A 24,517-nucleotide genomic window follows, 5' to 3' on the forward strand; every position below is an offset into this window, starting at 1 on the left:
ATGATTGCAAAACATCTAGGGGGTTATTACAACTTTGGAGGAGGTGTTAATCCGTTCCAAAAGTGACGGTAAAGTGACGGATATACCACCAGCCGTATTACGAGTTCCACAGGATATAGGGGGTGATTCTAACCTTGGCGGGCGGCGGGCGGCGGTAGGCGGGAACCGCTATGCGGCCGCCATGCGGGCACAATAACGCGGCCCCCATTCCAACATTCCTGCTGGGCCGGCGGGCGCTAACCATGTTAGCGCCCGCCAGCCCAGCGAGAATGAGGCCGCAACACAGGAGCCGGCTCCTAATGGAGCCAGCGGTGTTGCGGCCGTGCGACGGGTGCAGTTGCACCCGTCGTGCTTTTCACTGTCTGCCATGCAGACAGTGAAAAGCAGGCTGGGGCCCTGTTAGGGGGCCCCTGCACTGCCCATGCCACTGGCCCCAGGACACCCCTTACCGCCAGCCTCTTCCTGGCGGTGTAAACCGCCAGAAACAGGCTGGCGGTAAGGGGGTCATAATCCCCAGGGCAGCGCTGCTTGCAGCGCTGCCCTGGCGGATTATCACCGCCGGGGGAAAATCGGCGGGACACCGCCGGCCCCGGCGGTGCGACCGCGCCTTTACCGCCGCGGTCGGAATAGGGAATGAAGCACCGCCAGCCTGTTGGCGGTGCTTCCGTCATTCTTGCCCTGGCGGTCCAAGACCGCCAGGGTCAGAATGACCCCCATAATGGACTCGTAATACGGCTGGTGGTATATCCGTCACTTTACCGTCACTTTTGGGACAGATTAACACCTCCTCCAAAGTTGTAATAACCCCCTTAGTCTCAAAGTGTTCTTCGCTGTTGCTGTTTTTAATTAAACCTAGTTTATCAATCACTTCTCCTTGGTAAAGGGCCTCATTTAATTTATTACATTTCTTAAAAATCAATCAATGTTTGATTTTGAGCTAACAAAAGAATCAATTATTAGAATTCATGGGCCCAGGAGGTGTGACAGTTACGGATTCCTTGATAGCATTCACAGACTCTAAAAACTAGAAATTAATAAACCACATGTTTTAAAAATTCAGGTGATGAGTCATAGCGGATGGAAACTTTTTTACTCTATTTATTTTTCAAATTATGGTTGTGCACCAGACAAGATGATGGCTGCTTTCTGAGCTCTGTTGTGATGCAGTGCAAATCTCACATAAGCCGCCACATTTTAAGGACAATTTTATTCAGCATTTGCTGTTCTCTTTCTCCTAAATTGTCCCTGCATTGAGAGGACCAAATTTAATCTCAATTCCAAAACATTCAGGATTTTAGAATTGTCCCCGGTCCTGTGGACACTCTCTACATTGACAGGAACTGGTATTATATTGTGGTCCCTGTCTGTTCACAAAATGTTTGACAGATGGTACTGTCAGACATGATGGCCGATCAGCAAACATTTCAAAGGTTTATACTTTTGCAAAAACTAACTCACAAAGTCGGAGTTTGTTTTTGAAGAACAAAAGCGGGAGTTTGTTTTGAAACTCAAAGAACTTGAAAACCAAAAAATAAATATCTAATGGCCACCACACACTAGAAGATTTCTCCCAGGGTGACAAGGGTCATTATTGTTTCCTGTCCTTTACAGACAGGTTTTACCACAAATAAGGTGGACAGATTACTGTCCTTCCCTTTGCTGCCCCTACTCTATCAGGCAATCAGATAAAGTATTCCATCGAGGAGTCACAAGCAAAGGAATGGAACTATAATGAATTGAACTGATGGGTTATGAATGAGTTTTCCCCATAGATCCGAGAAAGACATCTAAGTGTCAAACATACAGAAGAAATTAAATTCACAGACATATTTTATTCATTGACTTTAATCCAAATATTGTAGAAAATAAGACATGGCGTATCCAAATAAAAAACACAATGAAGAGTAAGATCGCCACGACTGGCTGCTCTGCTTAGTAACTTTATCACCTTTAACAAGCGAAACCCCTGGCCCTCACTCCCAACATCTACCCTATGTCATAACTCAAGAAGAACTAATCAGGAGCCGTTTTCTAACAAGGTCCTCACACTATTTCTGTGGGTAATCTTTTCTCTATCCTCACTGGGGGCTCACACCCCAACCACAGAGATTCAGTCAATACACTTCCACTGTCTGTAAGCTTTGTCTACTCTCCATCACTCATGCAAAATTCATCCCATTTGAACATGCACTAAGACTTTCATCAGACAAAGTCTTATTACTACACACTTGCTACATATTTACCTCACATACATGCACTTGGAATGTCAGCGCAAAGATCTGTGAGTCACAAAGACTACTGTACTGGTCTCGGCATTGAGGGCCTCATTATGACCCTGGTGGTCACCAGGCCGCCAGAGTCACGGTTGCGGTCAGACCGCCGCCAAAGCTGCGGCCTCATAGCAACATTACGACCATGCGAAAGCGCCATAGTCGGACCAACGGAACTGCCACTTTTCAGCTGCCAGATGGCCTGGTGGTGCCGGCGGTCCTAATCCGCCAGGGCAGCGCTGCTCAGGATTACAACCCCTGTCTCCACCGGCATTTGCATGGCGGTTTCACTGCCATGTAAATGCTGGCGGAGACGGGGGCCCCTGTACTGCCCATGCACTTGGCATGGGCAGTGCGGGGTCTCTCCAGGCCAGCCCCATCGTGCAAAACACTGTCAGCTTTGCAGTGATTTGTACGACTGGTGCTGACGCACCCGACGCACAACAGCATTGCTGCAGGCCATATTACGAGCCAGCATCACATTTTTTTGCGTTTCCCGCTGGCCCAGCAGGCGGAAACTGTGTTTCCACCCGCTGGCCGAGCGGGAAGCTCATTAAAGGGCCAGCGGGAAGGATACCACACTGGCAGTCTCCCGATGTGCAGGAGTTTGGCAGGTGGCCTTTAACGCCCACCAAACTCCTAATGAGGGCCTCAGTGGCTCTTAGGTTGCCTTCCAAACACTTCTGCCCCACATCCACCACTCTTCATCCAGCCCTCAGAATTTCACAGACACCTGTCTTCTGGTGAAGTTATCACTGCTATCACTGCTGCCTTGGCACCCAGTGATATCATAGCTGTCCTTCAGAGCTGTTACTCAGAATCCCTCTTTGGACCATCTGGTATGAGCTATCTGGTGCCTCCCTCACCCCTACTCTGCTTATTGGAGTCTTCTTATGATCCTGAGCTCCCATTTGCTGATTGCCATAGTGCTTTGACCCTATTTGTAAGCCAGTTTTATTTATTCCAGCCATCTGAATTTTTCAAGACCTTACTGCCATCCTTCACAGACCACACTCATTTTCACCAATCCATCTTTAGATCCCTCTGCCACGTTTTAGTCCCTCTGTCCTCAGATCCATTCTCAGACAACTGTGGCAGAATCAGACAGCGTCTTTTATCAAACAGAGGTCAAAGTGCAACATTCCTTTCTTTTTATTCACTTTGCATGCTCTGATTTTTCAGCAAATACTTACTGGTTCAGGACGAGGGCTGAAGAAGCTGTGTTTCTAGGGGTTGACAGCATAATAAGCATGAATACGAACCATTCACTCCATTATTTAACCTGTGGCTGGCTAAACAGCAAAGATTAAGTACTATTTTGCCAGTCAGGTTGTGCATAGTCAAGAGTATATTTAATTTGCCTGGCAGTTGGGTAAAAAGCCTAATCCTTGCTATATATGGTCTTATTCAGTCAGACCCTGTTTTTGAAATGCCATCAAAATCAAACTAGCTAACATTACTAGTTCAAATATATTATTATGGCTAGTGATTTTAATCAACTATTAAATCCTACCCTAGACAGGAAATAGAGGTACAAATTTAAACATGATAAGGCCTATAAGACTTTTAAATCTGCTATCACTTCTAGACAACTAGTTGATGTATGGAGAACATGTAAACCATATAAATCAGAATGTTCTTTTTTTCCAATGTACATAATACTCTCTCTGAAACTGCTCATATTTCAGTGACTAGATCATTGCTACATTATCTAAAGCTGCTCTCAGTTGATATAAAATCACATAGATATAGATTTAATAGCCATCTTTCATCAGATAATAATGTTATTTCTGAGACCAATATTTTATTAAGATCTTTTTATTTTAACAGTCTGCTAGACACATCTAGGATTAATAACTATAGATGGGCTATAGATTACATTTTATATAAAAAAAAAAAAATCCTATGCTTTCACTATATGCTCAGCGGTTCCGATTTCACTTGGTGTCTCTGGAAGATTAAATATATTGATGTTTGATATTCTCCACTATTAGGAATATTAGTGTGCTATTTTTTCTCTTAAAAAAATCAAAACAACAAAATGTACTTACCTTCTGGTTGCCATTATTTTTTATGATGGTGAGTAGATTCAACACCATCCAGATGATGATTGTATCTTATGTTTTGTATTTTATCTCCATGCTTCCTTTTAAAATTCTGAATTGTTACTTTAAACAGCTTGATACTATTTGCTATGCATTTCTCTGGGATAACAAACCCCCATGTATTGGTTTATCTAAATTACAAAGACCAAAGAATAAAGGTGTTGTAAGATTCTCAGACTTACAAATTACATAATTTTTCCTTTGTAATTGGACACACCTGTGCCCTAATGTATAATTCTAATGATAGTCCCATATGTCTTTGGATTATTTTCAAATGATCCTTTTTTAATGATTTTTTTTAAAGAATATTGTGTTTATGGCTAATTGTTGCTATATTTGCAAATAGCCTTTCTTAAAATATACTGATTCTTTGTTAGATCACTCTATCTTAAGCAGTGAAAGAACAAGGTATTTTACATGTTTATCAATTATTGAAGGAGAAATAAATATTTTACCCTTGAATTTCTATAAGAGAAATATAATCTACCTGCCTCTAATGTATGAGCATACAAACTGCATGAAGGCTTTCCTGGTAAATACAAACTTACCACAGCATGTCACTGTTAAAAGTGTTGTAGAAATTATATGGGAAGTTGATTTGCAAATCTTAAATTCAATGCAGTTTTTTGCAACTTTCATATTCAGTTGACGTTCAGGATACATTGTGGTTAAAAGTATACAAAGGTTGTTCACACTGACTATTACTCCATCACTTTTTTATTTATAATTATAATAATAGAGCTGTACTCATTCCTGTTTTCCTCCTATTACTTATGTATTGAGAAGACTGGCTCCTCTGCCTCTTCTCCTTGCTAGTCTGCTTTAGTGAACATGGTTCACTGATTCATATGTTATTTAGTTTTAAATATGTTAACTGATTATGGTGTTTAGTATGGTCCAGATACTGTGAAAGGTTAAATTTTAATTTACCATTCAACTTTTCTAATGTGTTCTAGGTCACCCTACACATGTTTCTAAATTGCTGGCTATGTTGGTGCAATTGAATTGGAAATTATTAAATGTTGTTGCAATGTTTTTCAGGAATCTAGTCTGAGGTTATACTCTCTACATCTAAAACAAACAAAAAAATCAAACAGATCTGTACTGTTTACATCTTACAAGCTTTCTCTCCACGTTCAATCTCTAACTCTTTTCCACTGCCAATTTAGGATTCGCTTTCTCATTTTTTTAAAAAAAAATTTCCCTCCTTCTTTTTCTTTTTCTCTTTTATTATTAAAATTTACTTTTTTTGGTTGTTCAATTTTACAAGTTGAAATTTAATCATGTATGTATTTGTAACATTATACAAGGTTACATTTCTCTATATTTTCAAATAAAAATATATTGACCTGACAAAAATGTCTTAAATTTGGGAATATCTTCCAAGATCAGTTGAAAATATGTCTTTACCTAAAATTCTCAATTACCTATCTGCATTCTTGTCCAAAGTGCTTAACATAGTGCAGTTCTTTCTTTCATCATCTTTCTTTGATTCTGCCATTATATAATCAGATTTTTTCAGTTTTGGTGAATCTTTTAAGCTGTTTCTTATTCTTTTGAGAAATAATTCATCAAGCCAAATTCCCAGGTTTATTTATGTTCACAATTCCTATCCCCTTAGAACTTTGGACAGATAGTATAATTCCCAAATATTTTGTGGATCTGTAAATCCACACTGAATCAATAGTATGGAGTGTGACATCCTTTGTGGGATTTCCAACCATATTGAGAGCACTTTAAGAGATTCAGATTGGTATTTATTCCAGCCATCCTTCATGGCCTCCTGGCTACTCAGATTTAATTTAGCTTTTCAATAGTGGAATTAAGTAGTACTTCTTTGAAAATATTTATCTTGTATGTATCTTCAATCATTTACATTTTCAAGATACTAGTTTGTTCATTTCAAATGCTAACTTCACTGTCACTCACCTAACTGTATTGTGCGTACAATTTATTTACAAAGGTTAATTTTACTTACTGAAGGATTATTACTATTTACGGGCAATGGCTGCTGACTTTATTATTGTCACTCAGGAAACAGTACGGATCTTACATAAATTCACAAAGGTTGTAACTGCACTAAAGCATATTGGTGAACTGTAAGGTACGTGCAATTTATTGATGAATATTGATGACTTGATGAACTTTAAGGATTCTATGATTTATTCACAAAGATTAATGACTTTGCTAACGCCACCATTGATTTAAAAGTTACTTACAATTGATCTGCGAAGGCTGATCCACCATCTCCAAAGATTAGCTTGCAAAACATCTCAGTGACACCTCCCTCCAATTCAGGTGGTGAAAAGGCCACAAGCTGGGTAGAAAGAATTTTGTAGCAGAAATATACTTTATTGAATGTAAGGGTTACATAATGTGAGTAACAGTGTATGTACAATGTTATAATTAAGGAAAGTAAATGTCTTCTAAGGGTGTGACAAGTGTGAAGGCTTTCCTTACTGGATGGACTGTTACTTCATTGTAACTTGGTGATTAATAAATTAAGTGTCAGTATGAATACAACTACTACATTACGTTTTTGCATATCACATATAAACTACTGTTCTGTACAATATTGAATGCACAACTCTTAAAAAATATTTTGTATATTAATAAGCCAGACAAAAGAGAGTAAACCCATTTTATCAGTGATTCCACTAATCAACTGTCTAATAGGTGTTTCTTGCAGAACTATACCCAATTTGACTGAATGATGTGACACTCAGGACATGATTCCAAAAAACATGAGGAATTTCTGATGCTATAATTATACATGCCAGTCTCAGTTGTTCCTGTTTTAAAGTGCACTTCACAAGTTTGTTGAACCCCCTGAATGGACAAAGACTAAGGTCCTGATCTAGAATTTAGCAGAGAGGCACTTGTAATTAAGAAGATGTGATAACTGTCACATTGTGACAGAGAAACCCTGCCAATCTCTATATCAGGTCCTAAATCTGTTAATGTGATATATGTAAAGAGTTACTGGCAGAAGCTGCAAATAGCTTAGTGAGTTCACACACATGTGGGAACTCTTTATCATAAAGGACAATCATCCTTCACAGTGGAAATGGAGCTGAATTTGAGTGTGATCTCCATTGAGTACAGAGTTGCGAATATTGCTTCAAAGTCTTGCCAGGCTCTAACCTAGCCTCTCCGTGAGGTAAAGACTGAAGAACTCTTGGGGCCCAGGTAAATGATTCAGAATCATGACTTTTCCCCAACACCATTATTGAGTACAAATAGATATTTCCTCTTGCACTGCATGTTGGCGTGCAGACTCACCCTCAAGAGATATGCAGACATGAGTGCCACCAGAGGCAGTGAGACTCCTGCATTCTAAGCCTGCCTGGTTATCTGTCTCTGCTTTACTCTGCTGAGTGGAAGTGTAGCTTTCAAACATTGCACACAGCACCCCTCTTCATATGATTACCTACAAGCTGTCCTACAAGTGCAACTGACTCCATTCTATCAGATGTCAGATATTCTGCAACCAGACAGGAGGCACCATGTCCTACAGCTGTCAACCATGTGGTGTCTGGCCTATAGTAACCAAAACTTTGATTTGACTTGCAAACATCTAGATACTGTGAAGGTTTGATGCTTCTGTGCATTATCCTGCACCTGTTTTCCTGTATTCCCCGATCAACCTCTTCCCCTTTCCTATAGTTCCTGCCTCCTTTCTCTGCCTTCAAGACTTTTTCTAAGTGCTGACTGCTACTAGCAATTTCTTTGCCTTTCAAATGGAAGTTGGTTTGCAAATGCCAAATTCAATGCAGTTTTTTGCAAATTTAATATTCAGTTGACGTTCAGAATAAGTTGTAGTTAAAAATATTCAAAAGCTCTAGAGCGGTGACTATTACTAAATCACTCTTTTTTTATTTATAATAGAGCTGTACTTATTCCTGTTTTACTCCGCCAACTCCTGTATTGAGAGGTTTGGTTCCTCTGCCTCTTCTCTTTGCTAGTATGCTTTAGTGAAAATGTCTTGATGATTCATATGTTATTTAGTTTTAAATATGTTAATTGATTATGGTGATTAGCATGGTCGAGATACTCTGAAAGGTTGAACTGTAATTTACCATTTAACTTCTCTAATGTTTTCTAGGTCATCCTACAAATGTGTCAATTTGATGGATATTTATTGCACTTGCATTGGAAATTATTTTATCTTGTTGGAATGTTTTTCAAAATTATCATTTGTTACTTGGTGGAATCTAGTCTGCGATAATCCCAGAACTGATACGGTCTATATCTAAAATAAATAAAAAAATATCAAGTAGATCTGTACAGGTTATCACTTACGAACTTTGTCCCCATGTTAAACTCCAACTCTTCTCCACTGCTAACTTAGAAATCAATTTCTCTTTTAATTCTTTTCTCGTCCCTCTTTTTCTTTTTCTCTTTTATTATTGAAACGTACTTTATTTGGCTGTTAAATTTTACAAGTTGCAATTTACTCATGTATTTAATTGTAACATTATACATGGTTACATTGCTCTATAATTTCAAATAAAAATGTATTGACTTGATAAAAATATTCTAAATTTGGGGATATCCTCCAAGACCAGTTGATAATATGTCTTTACCTAAAATTCTCAATTATCTGTCTACAACCTTGTCCAAAGTGCTGAACATAGTGCAGTTCTTTCTTTCATCCCCTTTCCTAAAGTGTCATTATATAATTCAATGTTTTCAGCTTTGATTAATCTTTTAAGGTGTTTCTTATTCTTTATGTACATGCTTGCTCAAGCCAAATTCCCAGTGTCCTTGTTGTTCACAATTTCTATGCCCTTAGAACTCTGGACAGATAGTATCATTCCCAATTCTTTTGTGGATCTGTAAATCCACGATGAATCAATAATGTGGAGTGTGCCACCCATATGTGGGATTTCCCACCATATTTAGAGCCCTAAGAGATTCAGATTTATATCTATTTCAGCCATCCTTCATGGCATCCTGGCTAATCCGATTTCATTTATCTTTACAATAGTGGAATTACAAATTCTTTCTTAGAAAACTGTTAAAATCAATATGTCACGAGAGTCTTTGATAGGATCAGGAAAGCCCAGTGAATGAGTGGTGGGTCCAGTCTTGTGTACCCACTCAGTTTAAGGTGTGTGAGATACAGAGTGTCAAATGTCTTTACAATAGTAATATGTTAAATGCTAGCTCAAATGAAGAGGTGGGACTACATTATTCAACAGTACTTCATGAAAATAGTTTCAAGTACTAGATGTTGTAAAAGGCTATTTCACAAAATAAAACATGGTAAGTGGATTGATCTGCCAGTGAATAATTTCAAGGATGTGGCTGACTAACCTCAGACTCACAGAGACTTTGTAAAGCTGGAAAATCCTCATATGATAATGTGGGTATTGTTTCTCAGTGTTGTATGGGCCAACCATTGACTGGATTTGAAATGTTTGGAAGGGTCAAACGTAGAAGTATGCAAAGATGCAATCATACCTGCCCTTTTTTGGCATTGCAATAACCTACTCCTCTCATGATCTCAATAAAAACAAGTACACCTGTGAGGAAGTTGCAGCAAATGAAGCAAAGTACTCCCCAAAGCAGTCAAATGTAGATAAATGCATTTTTATTGACTGGGTTTATTTGGGGTCTGAAGGACAGGTCAAAGTAAATCAACATACTTAAATTCTGTGTGCTCTATATCAGTGTAGGAGTAGTCCAATGGTACAGTAAATTACAAGCAATAAGGGGTCCACAAAGCTCTATAGCAGGTTCTGAGTTTCCTGACTGCTGTGGCATTGCTAGTTGAGCTTCATTCAGTACTGGGCATCTTTCAGGCACTTTCTCAAGTCTGAGTGATATCTGTGAGTCTCGAGCACACGTCTGATAGCTCATTTGATGGGTATTTAAAAGGTGTGAGATTTTGAAGTATCCTTGAAAGGGTTAATCCTAGAGGGACCACACAGCCAGGGGTAATCAATCAATCAGTGTATTTGTAGAGCGCACTACCACCCGTGAGGGTCTCAAGGCGCTGAGGGGGGCGAGTGCTGCTACTGCTCAAATAGCCAGGTTTTGAGCCGCTTCCTGAAAGTCAGCAGGTCTTCGGTCTGTCGTAGGGGCAAGGGAAGGGTGTTCCACGTCTTGGCGGCGAGGTGGGAGAAGGATCTGCCTCCGGTAGTCGCTCTTCCGTACTCAAGTTTTCTGCTGACGAGGGCTTGGGTGACTGTTCTTCTTGTATCTGTGGGGATCCATCTGTAGATCTTGCAGAGCATGCGGAGGGTGTTGAAGCAGGATGAGGAGACGGCGCTGACTTGCTTGGTTATGGAGAGTGTTGAGTCGCGGATGACGCCCAGGTTGCGTGCGTGGTTGGTGGGTGTTAGGGCTGCTCCCAGAGCGGTCGGCCTCCAGGAGTCGTCCCAGGCTGAGGGGTTGGTGCCGAGGATGAGGACCTCCATCTTATCTGAGTTCAACTTCAGTTTGCTGTTCCTCATCCATTCGGCGACAGCCTTCATTCCTTCGTGGAGGTTGGATTTGGCGGTGATGGGGTCCTTGGTAAGGGAGAGGATCAGTTGGGTGTATTTGGCGTAGGAGATGATGTTGAGGTTATGTAGCCGGGCGACGCGGGTGAGTGGGGCCATGTAGACGATGACAAGTGTAGGGCTGAGGGACGAACCTTGGGATACGCAGCAGATGATCTTGGAGGTTTCGGAGCGGAAAGGGGGGAGGCAGACGCTCTGGGGTCTGCCGGAGAGGAAGGAGGTGGTCCACTCCAGAGCTTTGTCCCGGATCCCGGTATTGTGGAGGCATGTGCCTAGGATGCGGTGGCAGACGGTGTCGAAGGCGGCCGAGAGGTCAAGGAGGATGAGGGCCGCGGTTTTGCCGTTGTCAAGCAGGGCCCTGATGTCGTTGGTGGTGGCGATGAGGTGGTTTCGGTACTGTGGTTGCTGCGGAACCCTGACTGGGATGGGTCCAGGATGTTGTTTTCTTCGAGGTAGTGGGTAATTTGTCTGTTGACAATCTTCTCGATGACCTTGGCCGGGAATGGGAGCAGGGAGATGGTACAGAAGTTCTTGAGGTCTCTCGGGTCCGCCATGGGTTTCTTGAGTAGGAGTTTGATCTCAGCATGCTTCCAGCTCACGGGGTAGGTTGCGGTCTCGAAGGAGGTGTTGATGACTTTGCGGAGGTGGGGTGCGATGGTGGCGCTTGCTTTGTTAAAGATGTGGTGCGGGCATGGGTCTGACAGAGATCCAGAGTGGATGGTGCCCATGGTTTTGATTGTGTGGTCTTCGTTCATGTTGGCCCAGACGAGCAGGGGGTCATAGTTGAAGGTGGGTGGAGAGTCTGAGGAGTCGGTTATTGGCCGGGTGGTCTGGCTGTTGAAGCTGTCACGGATGTCTGTGATCTTGTGGTAGAAGAAGGCGGCGAGGGAGTTGCACAGGTCTTGTGAAGGTGGGATGTCATTTGTGCTGGGGTTGGAGAGTTAATTCACGATGTTGAACAGCTCCTTGGTGTTGTGTTCTCCTTGCTGTTGTGTGGGTAGTGGTTTGGAGCCTAGCCTGAACTTGCTGGCTAAGACTCTTCTAGCAGCATTTGAACCAGACTAATTTGGTGTCAGTAAAACCTGCTAATTTGTAATAGAAGCCCATCATTAGTTTGTATATATATTTAATAATTTCCTCTCCCCATTTTTCTTTTTCTGAGTTCAGATGGGAGAGTCCTAAAAATACAATAGTGCAAACTATTTTTTTAAAACATTTTCAATGGGATTTTAAATGAATTGTGATTTGACTCTTCTTAATTATTATGCATAGGTGTCTGCTGGATAATATGAGCTCCTTGGTGCGTCAGATTTACCTGGAAGAATCAGAACCAGAGGTCTATTTTCATCTGATTCACCCAAATACTTTTTTGGGATTACACTTTATTTCAAAATGGAATGCTTTCTTTGGTGGAGCTAACATTTAAGTGGGAGGCCACGGTACACATATGTTAAAAACTGGGATATTAGTTGAGGGGTTGAGTACCCACCTCAAGAAATACCCAAAGTCCTTGTCAGGGGTCAGACGAAATAAACATGAGCTCAACCCTCTGCTAGCTACAGTACATAGCAGAAATTCTTAACTTTGAGGCAATGTGTAAGATATTTATACAGTACCAAAACAGCAATAAAGTAAAAACACAACACAAGAAAAGTCAAGTCCCAAACCAATTTAGACAATTTAGAAAACTACAGTAAAATCTAATGGAAGAAACCAAATATATTCATTTTTAAAGGATCAACATAATGGCAACATAAATGCCATGCACCAAATGCAGTTGTGCTTGACCAGTTTAGAGGAGCAAGTTAAGGCTGACCAAGACGGCGAGTGGGTCAGATACAGAAACTGGTTGGAATTTTTACCTTATCCCCTCCACCATATTATGATTCCATTATATCCTATGGAAACTGTAATACAGCGAACTGAATAATTTTCACATTTGTAACAGAGTAACCGGTCCGCCAGTATCTAAATCAGGCCCTTATTCTCTAAAATGGAAGTCAGTAATCCTTGCAAATAGGCTTTAGGCAATGAGAAGGTAACTTTCTAAAAGCACATTTTCCAAAAAAAATGTATTATAATCAGACATCATCAAGACGCTGGGCTTCTTATAAATATTTCAAATAACCAAATAATTAAATTTGTAGTTTTTCTTAGCCAGAGATAACATTTTCAAATGTAGTATTGCATCCCATTGCTTTCCTATGAATCATCCAGCCTTGGTACAGTGAACATAGCATTTGGGCTTTTTTCACTGTAAGGACATGGGTAACAGTACACGTTTACATGTCCTACTTTTAAATAACATGCACCCTGCATACTGGGCAATAAAGCCTACTTATGGGTGTGTTATTAATATTTAAAAGAAAGGTTTAGGCCTGTCAAAAATGGTTATCTGTGCTGGTTCTATGTCTACGTACAAGGATTTATATAGAGATTGTGAATATGTTCAATGCATAACTTATTCCTTCTCTTCCTTTCAAATACAATAATGAATTTAACGGTTAAATTCAGAACTACTCATACCTATATCTGTATTTCTGTACATTTAGTGAGCTGTACCTAGAGAGTGAAGGAGACCCACTATGGTTTATTATTGTGCAGTACCAGACACATTTTTCACAGCCTGGAAACGGTTTCATTTGAGCAATCTTGAGAGTAAGTTGCTAACATCTTATCTTGTATTAAGAAGCAACAATAACAATACCAATAATAATAGTAATAATAGCAATACTAAAAAATAATAACAACCAGAACAAAAATAGTGTGCTCATTTGGCAACTAAAAGTTGATTGACTGATGTTTAATTATTCATAATGTGAATTGAATTATACTCTGCAGGGGTTTCAACTGGAATGATTATTCATGTCAAAATGTAAACCTTATATTTTGATTAATTGTAATCTATGTATCATAATGGTGCGATTACCTTGATAATATGATATGAAATGTTCATTCCTGATGGAAATATATGACTGTCGGAATTTACATTTTATTTTCTCTCCTAGCCTGCATAGGCCCCATTACTTGATTTAATCTAAAAATAAAAATCAACCAGGGTAGATGATCATTTTTTAAGTAGAAATTCACAGATGAGAGATAATTAAATGTTACTGACTAAAATGCATTTATACATTTCAACTCAGTTCTTTTGGGGGGCACAATTAGAGAACCCATCAGTGCACGCGATACCAGCAGAGATATCAATATCAAAGATTGTAACATATGTCTCCAACACTGTAACAAGCATATCGTTGTACAGTGGAGACCGGAAAAACATTTGGCATTTATCCATACCCACAACTAGTTTGTTCCTTGTCCTTGGGCCATACCCCCATATTTGTTCATATTTTCATGGGATCCCCCACACCTTATATACCAACTTTTCCATCGCCGTGCAGGAGGAGTGTCTGGCAAGGTCTCTCTTGGTCACCATATATGTTGTGGTGATTAGGGAATGGGTGACTCTGGAGTCTCTCACTGAGTCCATTATTCTTGGTAAACTAATCTTGTGATCCATCGCCAGGGGTATTCCCACCATCTGCCAGATATTCCTATTGATAACCGCCAAATATGCTTGTACCTCCGGGCTGGTATAAATCCTGTGGTAAAAGGAGCCTGGGGAAAAATTGCATATCGTACATGCAAGGTCTCAAGCTTGTCCCATATGCCAGATTGGTTCGGGAGAGTAAATACCTGAACTGAATCAGGGAAAGGTGCATGGATATTGTGAGTGTCCCTAAGGCCATTTTCACTTCCACCCTTTTATTGTCCGCAATGATCCCCACGTCCTCCTTTCACCAGATCCTCAGTGCCCCTAGGAGGTCAAGTGTATTTATTATGAGAGATTTTTACAGCCTGGATATGTCCCCTCCCCCCAACTAGTCAGTTACGAGTTTGCATACAATCAGGTTGAATTCTGGGAGAGCTGTCAGCCTGTCTCTAGAGCTCTCCATAGTGTGACACAGCTAGTAGAGATGATAATACCACTGGGAGGAGTGTAGGCTAAATTCTTCCATTAGGTCCTGGAAGGATCGTATGTGTCCACACCTCCAGATATCTCCCAAAGTATAGATGTCTATCAACTCCCATTGCTGAAACTCAACCAAACCCACTGTTTCTGCCAGTCACATCCTGTGCCAAAAAGGGGTTGCCACGCATACCAACACATGGGATCTGTGTAAGCGGCGGGAGGGAGTGTGAGGGCATCCGGCTATACAGTAATAAGAGCAGTCCATGTGGGTAGAGAAAAGCCAGCTGCAGCCTGTAGGCTGGGTTCCCCCATCTGCCCGGACCCAGTAAAAAATTTTAACCAGTTGTGAGGCCCAGAAATATAACCAAATGTCCATCCATCATAAGCCGGCTTCAAATGGGGAGAAATCACATTTTTCTAAAGACACCCAGTGACAGAACCAGGGTTCCACCCCGTCGTGTGGAGGACCACTAGACAAAAGGGCCAGTGTACTGTGTTGAATGCCCACTCTTTTTCAACTAAGAGTAGTGCCTTATCTCTCCCCAGCTCCTCTGAAAAGGCAAGGGATATATGCAATCATTTTAGACAATGTGGGTGCCCCTTCCAGGCGTGAAACTGTTCTGGTCTGCGCGGACTATTGCATGGATCACTGCGGCCAAGCACATGGCCAACACTTTAGCCACGATCTTCACTTCCAGGTTGATGAGGGATATCCATTCTCTGGAGGTTTGTCTCGGACTTTCCCCGATGGCATGCCTGAAATCGTGCGTTGGTTTTTCATCTGCAGTCAGTGGCTCATCTAGGTCCCTGCTCTCCTGGGCCAATAGCTTTTTCACTGGCAGGTCAAGGATTATTGGCCTACCTTGCTCTTCTGTGGGGGGCTCCCGAGCAGTGTATATGTCCCTGAATTAGAAAGTGAAGCCGTGCACTATGCCTTCTGCCCTGGTCAGTGTTCGCCCCCCAAATGTCCGCAGTTCAGATATCATGGTGCAAGGGTGATCGGCCATCGCCAGTCAGTAGATCCACTTGCATGCCTTGTCTTCTATTTCATATATCTGGCCAATGGCGTGAAGCCATCTCAACGTCGCAGAGTCCAGGAGTTTGTGGTAGAGGTCCAGGCTAAGCTTAGCCAGCCTGCGGCTTTTTGCCTGCATAGAGATAGCCCCGGAGGCACCCTCTAGTTCTCCAGTTTCACCCTGCAGAACCAGCAGCTCCTCGTCCCTGTGTCTAGTGCAGCATCCTATAGATGAAAATGTCCAGCCCATGCGGACCAAGTTGAATGCCTCTCACAGGGTCACCAAGGATGTGACAGATCCCTTGCCAAACTCAAATATGATGGTCCCCTTAATCTCCTCCACAAAGTCCTCGTTTTGCAACCACCATGTGTTCAGGCACCCCAGCCCTCTTTCTCCTTGGTGACCTCCACCCAACTTCAGCAACACTGGGAAGTGATCTCATAGCACTCGGGAAAGGATGTGGAACTGTGGAACCTACAAGATGTCTAAAGAGGGGATGAAGATATAGGTGGTCATTACAACATTGGCGGTAAAAGCCGCTTACCGCCGTGCAGAAGACCGCCAACACACCGCCGCGGCAGTGGAATTCCACTACAGCTATTATGACCCACATTTCGGAATCTGCCAAAATTCAGACACCCACACAAGTCCGCCACACCAAAGGTCAGTGATAAACTGGCGATAAAAAAAACGACACCGTCACGCCAACAGAAATACGCCCACACTACCACGACACACAAATCCACGTGGCAGTCTTTCAACCGCGGTATTCCATTGGCGGTACACACCGCCGCGCTCAAAATACACACACCTGATACACATACACACACCACTCCCACACACCCAATACAATATAAAACACACACCCACAACACCCACAAACCCCCATGACAAAAAATTCCAAAAGAAGGCCAGAGAGAGAGCACCAGCAAGAACAACAGCATCCACAGGCACACAACAACATCAACCACAGAACTTCCACGCACCTCACACAACATACCACTACATATCAGCACACATATCACCACACACTCCACCCCATACATCACTTACACCACCCCATGGCACAGCAAAGACACCCCAGGTTCTCGGAGGAGGAGCTCAGGGTCATGGTGGAGGAAATCGTCCGAGTAGAGCCACAGCTATTCGGAGCACAGGTGCAGCACACCTCAATTGCAAGGAAGATGGAGCTATGGCCAAGAATAGTAGACAGGGTCAACGCAGTGGGACAGCACCCAAGATATTGGGAGGACATCAGGAAGCGGTGGAACGACCTACGGGGGAAGGTGCGTTCCGTTGTCTCAAGACACCACCAGGCGGTTCAGCGGACTGGCGGCGGACCCCCACCTCCTCCCCCACAACTAACAACATGGGATGAGCAGGTCTTGGAGATTCTGCATCCTGAGGGCCTCGCAGGAGTAGGTGGAGGAATGGACTCTGGTAAGTCAAATCTTAACTATTACAACCCCACCTTACCTGCATGCTATCACATACCCCCACCCTCACCCTCACCCCCAGCACCCCAACTCCTCACATATGTCCCAACATCACAAACCACCCATCCCAACACCAAGCCCTGCATGCAACAACAAAGTATGGACACCCATCACTAAAGCATGCCCACTGCACATACCCATACAACCCCCTAAACCATCCTCACACAAGGTGTCACACAGGAATGCAAGCACTTGGGTACACGGTCACCCACCCATTGCACACCATGACACACACAGATGTAATAACCATCCTTTTATACCCCTGCAGGACCCCTACCCAACGTCACCGGACAGGAGGGTCCACACATGTCCACACCACCAACAGAAGAGGCCCACAGTGATGACAGCACCTCTGTCCAACTGGATCTAGATGACCAGCCCAGCCCATCGGGGACCTCGGGACAGTCGGTTCCCATAACCCAGTCACAGGTCACTACAGACCTTCCACCCTCTGGAAACACCAGCACAGCACCCACCCAGCGGGCCCATACCTCCGTCCCCAGGACATGTCAATCAGCAGTGTGTCCACCACTACAGGGAACCCAGGCTAACCCACCACCCCAACAAGCACAGGGACCTGGGGGCAGTGGTAGTGGGCACACGGTCCAGGGGACGGAGGCCCAGGAACACAGGGGAACTGGGAGGGCTGCTGTGCGACAGGGGGCGGACAGGCCAAGGGAACCCACTCTCCACGAGGCCCTCTCCTCCATCATAGGAGCCTACCACCACTCCCAGGAGACAATGGCAACGGTACTGGCCAAGTTTCAGGAGACCCAGTGCCTGCAGGAGGAACAGTATATGGGCTTCAGGGAGGAACTCAGAACCATCAGCTCCACCCTGGGCACCATCGTAGGGGTGCTGAAGGAACTTGTGAACACCAGGAGGGACACTGTGGCACTACAAGGGGCCCCTGACACTAGCATGGGCGATGAACTGCCCACCACCTCCGCCGGCGCTAGTGGACTGGGCGCCACGCCACAGGACCACCACACCAGTACCCCACCCCCTGCAGAGGGAGAACCACCCCACAAACGGTCCCTGAGATCCAGGACAAAGACAGAGCACGGTCCCAAGACCCCCGCCAAGAAATGAGACCACCCTGATTGTCATCCTACTGTCCCACTTTGTCACCCTGTCCATACTGAAACTGCCCCAGCTCCACTTCCTATGCCCATATGGGCAATGCACCTGTGAGACTAATAGACTGGACTCTGCCATGGACATGCCTCTGCCATCACCCCTCACCATTTCACTACTCCCTCCAATATTGAGCACTTAAATAAACACACTTAAAGCACAAAACAATCTGGAGTCTGTCTGTGATTTCAAAACAGTGTATTAGCAATTACAGTGAAAAAATGCTCTTTCAAGTTTAATGTCAACATACCTATGTCACACAGCTCAAGTCCATGAGGAATCTAAGCAGATGTCACACAGTGGGACCCACATCTGTGAAATCGAAAGGGAAAGCGACAACTCAGTGACCATACACTGGGTGAAAACGACACACAGTAGAGAGGTAGTAGTGTTAAAGTACATGTAGTAGGCAGGTTTGTATACTTACCTGTGTCTCACTGGAAATATTGCTGGATCACTGAGTCCCTGTTGTGCATGTCTTCTTCCTCTGCTTCCTCGTCTTCACTGTCCACAGGCTCCACAGCTGAAACAACACCGCCATCTGGACCATCCTCCTGCAGAAAAGGCACCTGTTGTCGCAAAGCCAAGTTATGAAGCATCCAGCAGGCCACGATGATCTGGCACACCTTCTTTGGTGAATAGAATAGGGATCCACCTTTCATATGGAGGCACCTGAACCTGGCCTTCAGGAGGCCGAAGGTCCGCTCGATCACCCTCCTAGTTCACCCATGGGCCTCATTGTAGCGTTCCTCTGCCCTTGTCCTGGGATTCCTCACTGGGGTCAGTAGCCATGACAGGTTGGGGTAACCAGAGTCACCTGCAAATGGCGAGGGACAACTGTTAGACATGCACTAACCTGGAGGGATATCCCCAGACCCAGACAACCATTCCCACTGACTTGCTTCCAGGTGTTCACCTAATAGCCACACACAGTGCCTCTGGAGTTGACCCATCACATAAGGGATGCTGCTATTCCGCAGGATGTAGGCGTCATGCACTGAGCCAGGGAACTTGGCATTCACATGGGAGATGTACTGGTCTGCCAAACATACCATCTGTACATTCATCGAATTATAACTCTTCCGGTTTCTGTACACCTGTTCACTCCTGTGGGGAGGTACCAAAGCCACATGGGTCGCATCAATGGCACCTATGATGTTGGGGATGTGTCCCAGGGCATAGAAATCCCCTTTCACTGTAGGCAAATCTTCCACCTGAGGGAAAACGATGTAGCTCCGCATGTGTTTCAGAAGGGCAGACAACACTCTGGACAATACGTTGGAAAACATAGGCTGGGACATCCCTGATGCCATGGCCACTGTTGTCTGAAAGGAACCACTTGCAAGGAAATGGAGCGCTGACAGCACCTGCACTTGAGGGGGGATTCCTGTGGGATGGCGGATTGCTGACATCAGGTCTGGCTCTAACTGGGTACACAGTTCCTGGATTGTGGCACGGTCAAACTTGTATGTGATAATCAAATGTCGCTCCTCCATTGTCGACAGGTCCGCCAACGGTCGGTACACCGGAGGCTGCCGCCATCTCCTCACATGTCCCAGCAGACGGTACCTATGAAGGACAACAGCGAGCACAGAGTCAAACAACTCAGAGGTACGTACCCACAGTTTACACAGAACACCTATCACACACAAAAGGTGGCCTGTATGTGTGTTGAGTCTAGGCCTAAGTATGAGTGACGCAGTTGGAAATGAAGCCATGTGGGCCCCTGAAATGGCGGCTGAATGATCTGTAAAGTGGGACAATGGGATGTGAGGTAACTGCGCTGGCGTTGTACACCGTTGCGGTAGGCGGTCGAAGACCGCGGCGCAATGCTGCATTGGTTAACATTGGACCCTATGGGTCCCAGGAGCCAATGGCGATGTACGCCGGCGGTGACGGTACGCACCGCTTCGGATGTGACTGCCATTTTTGATCACTTCAATCACTCAATACCTGATCTTCGACAGGAGAGGACCTACACTGCAAGTGCTGCTGTGACCTCGGTCTGGAAGAGACAATGGCTCGAGTGTCTGGGGAAAGGGCCCCTGCCTTCACATCGGAGGAGTTGGAGAAACTCGTGGATGGGGTCCTCCCCCGGTACATGCTACTCTACGGTCCTCCAGACAAACAGGTAAGTACACAGGGAGCATGTTGTATGGGCTATGCCTGTGTGGAGAGGGCTGGATGTAAGAAGGAAGGGGGTAGAGTGCTGCGTGCATGAAAGACGGTGAATGCATGTGCCACATGGCAAGGGTAGGGATGGGGCCCAATCACTTTGACGGTGCAGTTGGTAATAACTTCTCTTTTTCCCCTGTATATTTCATGTAGGTCAGCGCCCACCAGAAGAAAGATATTTGGGGTGCCATCGCCAAGGACATCCGGACCCTGGGGGTCTACCACAGACGGAGCACCCACTGCCGGAAAAGATGGGAGGACATTCGCTGCTAGAGCAAGAAGATGGCGGAGGCTCAGCTGGGGATGGCCTCCCAACGTGGGAGGGGAGCCTGTCGCACCATGACCCCCCTGATGTTCAGGATCCTGGCGGTGGCCTACCCGGAGTTGGATGGGCGCTTGAGGGCATCACAGCAGCCACAAGGGCGTGAGTACACTCTCATTCTGCTGACTTTGCGCGCAGTTGAGGTGTCTGGGTGGGGGAAGAGGGCTGTGGGTTTCCCTAGGCCAGGGCGAGTTCCGTAGGCAAGGCCCCTCCGTATGTCAGGCCATGTGGCATCCCAGCCCACCTCTGTAGAGTGCCAAGTACAGCTAGTCATGCCCCTGTGTCATCTATGTGTGCAGATGTCGTCCATGGCCTTGTAGGCCATTTCCCAGAAATTGAACAGTGGAGCCCAAGAGCGCGGCGTAGTGCAGGGGGCTTCTGTGTCTGTCGTGTCCGCCAACGGTAGCGGTAATGCATGCACTCAACATGTCTTTCTTCTGTCTCTCCCCCCCCTTTTTGTGGTCTCCCTGTTCTTGTGTGCATTAGCATCATCAGGCGGAGGAGCAGTGGCAACGGAGCACGAGGGAGCTGCATCCCACATGGCTATGGAGGGCGACACTACGGAGTCTGAATTCACCAGTGGGACGGAGGGCGAGGGGATCTCCACAGCGGGGACATGAGCTGACACCAGCGACACAAACTCGTCCTCTGATGGGAGCTCCCTTGTGGTGGCGGCAACATCTGTGCCCCCCGCATCTACAGGTACAGCCGCCACCCCCCCTACAAGCACCGCCCTCCCAGCAGCCCCTCAGCCTTTTCCCCGTGCCCGCTCACCCAGGAGGGTGGGCATCACCTTCGCCCCAGGCACCTCAGGCCCTGCCCCAGTCACCCCTGCTGCCCTCAGTGAGGAGGCCATTGACCTCCTCAGGTCCCTCACTGTTGGGTAGTCTACCATTTTGGATGCCATCCAGGGTGTAGAGAGGCAGTTGCAACAAACAAATGCATTCCTGGAGGGCATTCATTCTGGTCAGGCGGCCCTTCACCGATCTTTTCAGACTCTGGCCTCAGCACTGATGGCAGCCATTGTCCCCATCTCTAGCCTCCCCCTCCAACTTCCTCAACCCCGACCCAATAACCTGTACCTCAGCCTATCCCAAGCACACCTACAGACCAACATGCACACACGTCAACACCCAAGGGAAGCTCAGGCAAACATAAGCACCACACATCCCACAGGCACTCACGCAAGCATCACACACATGCAGACACACCAACATCCACTGCCTCCACTGTGTCCCCCTCCTCCTCGTCTCCCTCCTCCCTCCCAGTGTCGTCTACACTCACACCTGCATGCACTACCTCTACAGCCACTACGTCCCTCTTCAGCACACCCACCACCACACCCGCTCATGTGCTGTCACCACCCCCACTACCATTCACACGTCCCCTGTGTCCTCTCCCAGTGTGTCTGTGACGCCCCCTTCCAAGATACACAAACGCAGGCACACACCCACCCAACAGTCATCCACCTCACGACAGCCTCCAGCACATGCACCTTCACCCAAAGTCACCAAACGTACACCTCCTTCAACCACCACCTCTTCCTCCAAACCCAAACCCCCTCCAGCTACCCGTCCCAGTGTCTCCAAAAAACTTTTCCTGTCCACCCTTGACCTCTTTCCCACACACCCCCCACCCTGTCCATCTCATAGGTACAGAACTAGCACCTCAGCCACAACATCTCCGGGACCAGTGGTGCCTGTAGACACCAGAATGTGGAGTGCACCGGCCACCAGGGCAGCCAGTGTGTCACGGAGCCACAGCACAGACAGTCCCCCACCTGTGAAGCATCAGAAGTTGGCCAGTGCCCGGCGGGAGAGGGGGAAGAATCCAGCCACCAAAGCCACTCCCAGGGGTCCCGTTGGGAGTGTGGAGTCAGCTGTGACACCTTCCAAGGTGGGGAAGGGCCACAAGAAACCCGGCAAGTCTGGGAAGAGCTGCACGGCAGAGAAGACCGCCATCATCCCCGCTGCCCAGGAGGCCACCGCCAGCACAAGCCCAGCTGCCCAGGAGGCCACCGCCAGCACAAGCCCAGCTGCCCAGGAGGCCACCGCCAGCACCAGCCCAGCTGCCCAGGAGGCCACTGCCAGCACCAGCCCAGCTGCCCAGGAGGCCACCACCAGCACCAGCCCAGCTGCCCAGGAGACCACCGCCAACTGAGTCCGTCACGGGGTGAATGATGCACTCTGGGCACCTTGCCCCCTCCAGAACCAGTGGAGACTGTCATCCACTACCTCTGTCCTTAACAGGATGAAGCACTCTGGGCCCCATGCCCCCTCCAGAACCAGTGGAGACTGACATCCACTACCTCTGTCCTTATCAGGATGAAGCACTCTGGGCACCATGCCCCCTCCAGAAACAGTGGAGACTGACATCCACTACCTCTGTACTTAACAGGATGAAGCACTCTGGGCACCATGCCCCCTCCAGAACCAGTGGAGACTGACATCCACTTGTGAGACTGTGGCTTTGCACTCCCCAGGAATGAACAGTGGGCAGACCACCCACTTGTGAGACTTGAGAGACTGTGGCTTTGCACTCCCCAGGATTGAACAGTGGGCAGACCACCCACTGTAGAGACTTGAGAGACTGTGTCTTTGCACTCCCCAGGATTGAATAGTGGGCAGACCACCCACTTGTGAGACTTGAGAGACTGTGGCTTTGCACTCCCCAGGATTGAACAGTGGGCAGACCACCCACTGTAGAGACTTGAGAGACTGTGGCTTTGCACTCCCCATGATTGAACAGTGGGCAGACCACCCACTGTAGAGACTTGAGAGACTGTGGCTTTGCACTCCCCAGGATGGAACAGTGGGCATGTGGCCCCCTCGTGGATTTGGCGTTGTGCACTCAAGCGGCTGAGGTGCCCCCCCTTTCCCTCCCCCTGAGGGGCCTGTTTTATTGGTATCTGATGCCCCTGCAGTGTTCTCTCCATCATGGTCGGGGATCTTGTGTGGGCCTCGCCCATACCGTGTGGTCCCAGTGTTCCACGGACTATCTTAGTGCACTACCTGTGGAGAAGTGTGGCTCAATGGTTAGAGTGGCAGACCCTGATGCAGAAATCTGTCCTGGGACCAGGATTCAATTCCTGCATCGGGTGTCTTGGGCTCAATTTCCTCAGACCTGATAATTCTCGCATCGGTGCCTAATCTAATTCATGGATCCCACTCTGTAACTCTGGGCAATAGCTTGCTTAATCTCCACAACGGCCCCAACAGCGCTGGGATGCCTGGCTTCACCTTGGAGGTTACCCAGGAGTGGGCACCTCAAAGGGAAAAGCCAGGAGGGGTTCCACAGCGGTATGTGTTCAGCGCCTTGAGACCCTAACGGGTGAGTAGTGCGCTATTCAAGTACGAAGTTTAAGTTTACCTGGACTACTATGCTTGGTATTTATTTTGTACATGGTGTATATATATATATTTCTGCCTACTTGTTTTTAATATATTACAATGGTTACACTAATTTTCTATTGTCTTCCGGGGGTTTGGGGGGTGTAAATGTGATGTATTGATAT

The 24,517-nt window shown here is 45.9% G+C and overlaps 1 protein-coding gene across 1 annotated transcript in view; it reads right to left on the reverse strand.

The window, feature by feature from the left end:
* The window catches only part of LOC138293501 (vitamin D3 hydroxylase-associated protein-like), an 806,941-nt gene that overhangs the window by 243,397 nt on the left and 539,027 nt on the right, over positions 1-24,517 (reverse strand). The window contains exon 9 of the mRNA XM_069232739.1: positions 6,595-6,692. Coding sequence (XP_069088840.1) covers positions 6,595-6,692 — 98 coding nt within the window. The remainder of the gene's footprint in view (positions 1-6,594; positions 6,693-24,517) is intronic.

Source organism: Pleurodeles waltl, chromosome 4_2 (assembly GCF_031143425.1).
Source record: "Pleurodeles waltl isolate 20211129_DDA chromosome 4_2, aPleWal1.hap1.20221129, whole genome shotgun sequence".
Taxonomy (NCBI): Eukaryota; Metazoa; Chordata; class Amphibia; order Caudata; family Salamandridae; genus Pleurodeles; species Pleurodeles waltl.